This window comes from Phalaenopsis equestris, unplaced genomic scaffold (assembly GCF_001263595.1).
Source record: "Phalaenopsis equestris unplaced genomic scaffold, ASM126359v1 Scaffold000002, whole genome shotgun sequence".
NCBI classification, from domain to species: Eukaryota; Viridiplantae; Streptophyta; class Magnoliopsida; order Asparagales; family Orchidaceae; genus Phalaenopsis; species Phalaenopsis equestris.
This window is the reverse complement of record NW_018164444.1, coordinates 8,635,769-8,638,976: the sequence shown is the minus strand read 5'-3', so window position 1 is coordinate 8,638,976 and position 3,208 is coordinate 8,635,769. Positions and strand designations below refer to the sequence as shown.

The following is a 3,208-nucleotide window of genomic DNA, read 5'->3' as shown; positions in this document are numbered from 1 at the left end:
GGGGGCCGCGGCGGGGGGGGCGGGAGCCGATCAGGTTTGTGTCCGCGAACCCGTTGGTGGCTTCCACTAGCTGCTGGTAGGATAGACGCGGGTAGTCGCTGCTGTGTATGCCAATAAAAATATATATGCATTTATTTTATATAAAAATTGGCAATATTTATGCAGTGTTCGTAATTTTCAAAGAATAAAAAAAAATTAAAAGTAAATAAAAATTATAAAAATAAAAATTTATTCAATATAAATATTATCAATTTTATTTATCATGTATTGTTTTTCAACATAATTAATTTATTAGATGATATAATCAAATTTAAAAAGTAATTTTAATCTATTTCTTAGATACTTTTATTAAGTGTATTTCATATCTCTATATGTGAACTTAAATCATTAATTTCATATAAAAATATCACTAATATTAATTTTTAAAAATAAAATAGATTTATTTTTTTATAAATCTTGATGTAATTATTTCATTAAAATATTATATTAATAAAGATCAAATTTTAAATTTATACTATATAAATACATAAAATTATAAATTTTCAATTAAAATATTAGATAAATTTTGAGGGAAGTTTTTAAAACTAAATAAAAATATGCAAAAAAAAATTACATATATGGAAGTTGTCATCATAATATTTCATGCAATAAAATTAATTTTATTATAATGTCAGAATAATATTCTGTATTAAAATTTCATTATTTAAGGAAAATATTACACTCGAATACTATATAAAATTAAAAAAAAAATTAATATCAAAATATAATCTCATTAAAATTAAAAAAAAAATTTTCTCTTCATTGGCTTATGAAAAAAAAAAATAAATAAATAATGGTAAGTTGCTTACTGATAATTAGAGACGAAGTCTTCCATACTGTCCATATCTTCAAACACCGAACGGGAAAAACTAGGCAGCCGAACCTTTGGGCTACTTGATCTCCTCCTCATCATCATTTGACATGCAATGAAGAACATAATCACAAGCACAATTACAGCCCCCGAAACAGATAGCGATATCCGAATTAGCCTTCCCAGCCGATGATCTGGCTCTGTTCTGCATTCTGTTATTCCATCAATGTTGTAACCACAGAGCCACGGGTTGCCGAAGAAAGAGCTTCCACCAAGCGATTTGAACACTCCATCACCAGGAATAACGCCAGAGAAGTTGTTGAAGGAAACGTTGAGGTATCGAAGAGTAGAAGAAGCTTCCAAAGACTCTGGCATGGCGCCCGCGAGCTTATTTGATGACAAGTCCAGCACTTTCAGGTAAGGCAAAGCTCCTATAGAGCTCGGAAGATGGCCGACAAAGCTGTTTTTGGATAGATTGAGGTATTCCAACGCCACGCAGCTTCCAATCTGTGAAGGTATCATGCCTGATAAATTGTTGCAGGACAGATCCAAAGCTAGAATCATGTCCATCTTGCTCATCTCCAATGGCAAATGGCCGTGCAAATTGTTGTTCGATAGGTTTAGATATAGCTTCAAGCTCTGTAAACCAGCAATTTCGGGAGGAATTTCACCGGTTAGTTGGTTGTAAGACAGATCGAGTATCTCTAGATTAATGCAGTTGCCGAGGCTTGGTGGAATTTGGCCGGAGAGCCGATTGCCGTTGAGAAGCAGTCGCCGGAATTGAGGGAGATGGGCAAATGAATCTGGTATGGATCCGGAGAGTTCATTGTCCGATACATCTAAGAGGCCAAGCTGAAGAATTTTGCCGAATGATGGCGGGATTTTGCCTGTAAGTCTGTTGTTTGAAAGGTAGAATCTTTCAAGCCTACAGAGGCGGCTGATTTCCGGCGGGATTGATCCGTTGAATACATTGTTGGATAGGTTTAAGTATGTGAGGTTAACGAGATTTGATATGTTGGGATGGATTGGGCCGGTGATTTGATTCTGCTCGAGGTGGAGCTGTAAGAGATTGACGGACAGGTCACCGATTGAGGGTGGAAGTTCACCGCGGAGGCCGTTTCCGGCGAGCTCCAGCTCTTGTAAACCAGAGCAGTTGCTCAAAGAAGTGAAGAAGGGGTTGAGATCATCAGTTGAAAGGTTGTTGAATGAGAGGGAAAGAAACTGCAGATAAGGCATATTGTTAAAGATGTACAGCGGCAAGCCGCCGCTGAGATTATTGGACTCGAAGTCGATCCATTCCAGTTGAGAAGAGTTGGAAAGCGCTGGTGGGATCGAACCAGAAAGCTGGTTGGACCATAGAAGGAGGTAACGGAGGTCGTCGAGCAGACAAAGGTCGTTGCTTGGAAGCGGAATCTCACCGGTGAGTGAGTTGTTGGAAAGATCAATGTATTGTAAGGAGAGTTGGTTTATAGTTGATCTGGAGTAGTTGCAAAAGAGAGTTGATGGTATTTGCCCTGTTAACTGGTTGCCACCGAGGTCAAGATAAACAAGCAAGTTTAGGAAACCGAGCTGGAATGGTATGGTGCCGGAGAAGAGGTTGGAGGAGAGGCTGAGCTGTTTGAGGCCGGAGAGGGAGCCGAGTTCGGCGGGAATCGGACCGGTGAGAAAATTATTGGAGAGATCGAGGACTTCAAGGGAGGAGAGATTGGAGAGGAAAGGAGAGAGTTTGCCATGGATGTTTCGACCGCTAAGATCGAGCTTAGCAACACGTTGCCAAGGCGGCAAGTGGTGGCAGGAGACGCCGGTCCAGTTGCAGAGATTAGGAGATGTGTTCCAATCAGTGAGGGAGAGGACGCTGTGGGGAGCGAGGCCAGCGAGGAAAGAGAGAAGGGAGGAGCGCTCATCGCCGGCTGAGTGATGGATGGTTGTTAGGAGAAGGATGGTGATGAGATGAGCGGCCATGGTGGTAAGGGAGGAAGGTGTAGGAGGAGGAATAGATTGATTTAAGAGGGGAGCAGGGGAGTGAAGGGCTGCCTAACTGGTGTTGACATGAGCCGTTATATTTGGCGGGAGGATTTTGATTTGCGGCTCTGGTTTTTTAGATGAAAAACGTTGGTGGGTGGAGTCCACGTTGGGCCTTTTTTTTTTTTTTTTGTGGTGTAGTTTAATGGGGGAAAGATTGCGGCTGATGGAATGGGGAAAGCATGCGTACTTGGCACTAATATTTATTTTATTGGGATAATTTATGATTTAATTGAACTTATTATATTTTATAATCTAGTTGTCTTTAAAAAAAGCTTTTTATAAATTTTAGTGTTCATTATTTATTTAGGAATATATATATATATATCAAGTCGA

General features: G+C 39.6%; 1 protein-coding gene across 1 annotated transcript in view; it reads right to left on the bottom strand.

Annotated features, from left to right (window-relative positions):
- Positions 1-2,852, bottom strand: part of LOC110024555 (putative leucine-rich repeat receptor-like serine/threonine-protein kinase At2g24130) — a 4,023-nt gene extending 1,171 nt beyond the window's left edge. Inside the window, exons 1-2 of the mRNA XM_020724599.1 lie at positions 849-2,852; positions 25-98 (exon numbers count right to left, since the gene is read on the bottom strand). Coding sequence (XP_020580258.1) covers positions 25-98; positions 849-2,812 — 2,038 coding nt within the window. The 5' untranslated portion in view covers positions 2,813-2,852. The remainder of the gene's footprint in view (positions 1-24; positions 99-848) is intronic.
- Between the last annotated feature and the right edge of the window lie 356 nt (positions 2,853-3,208).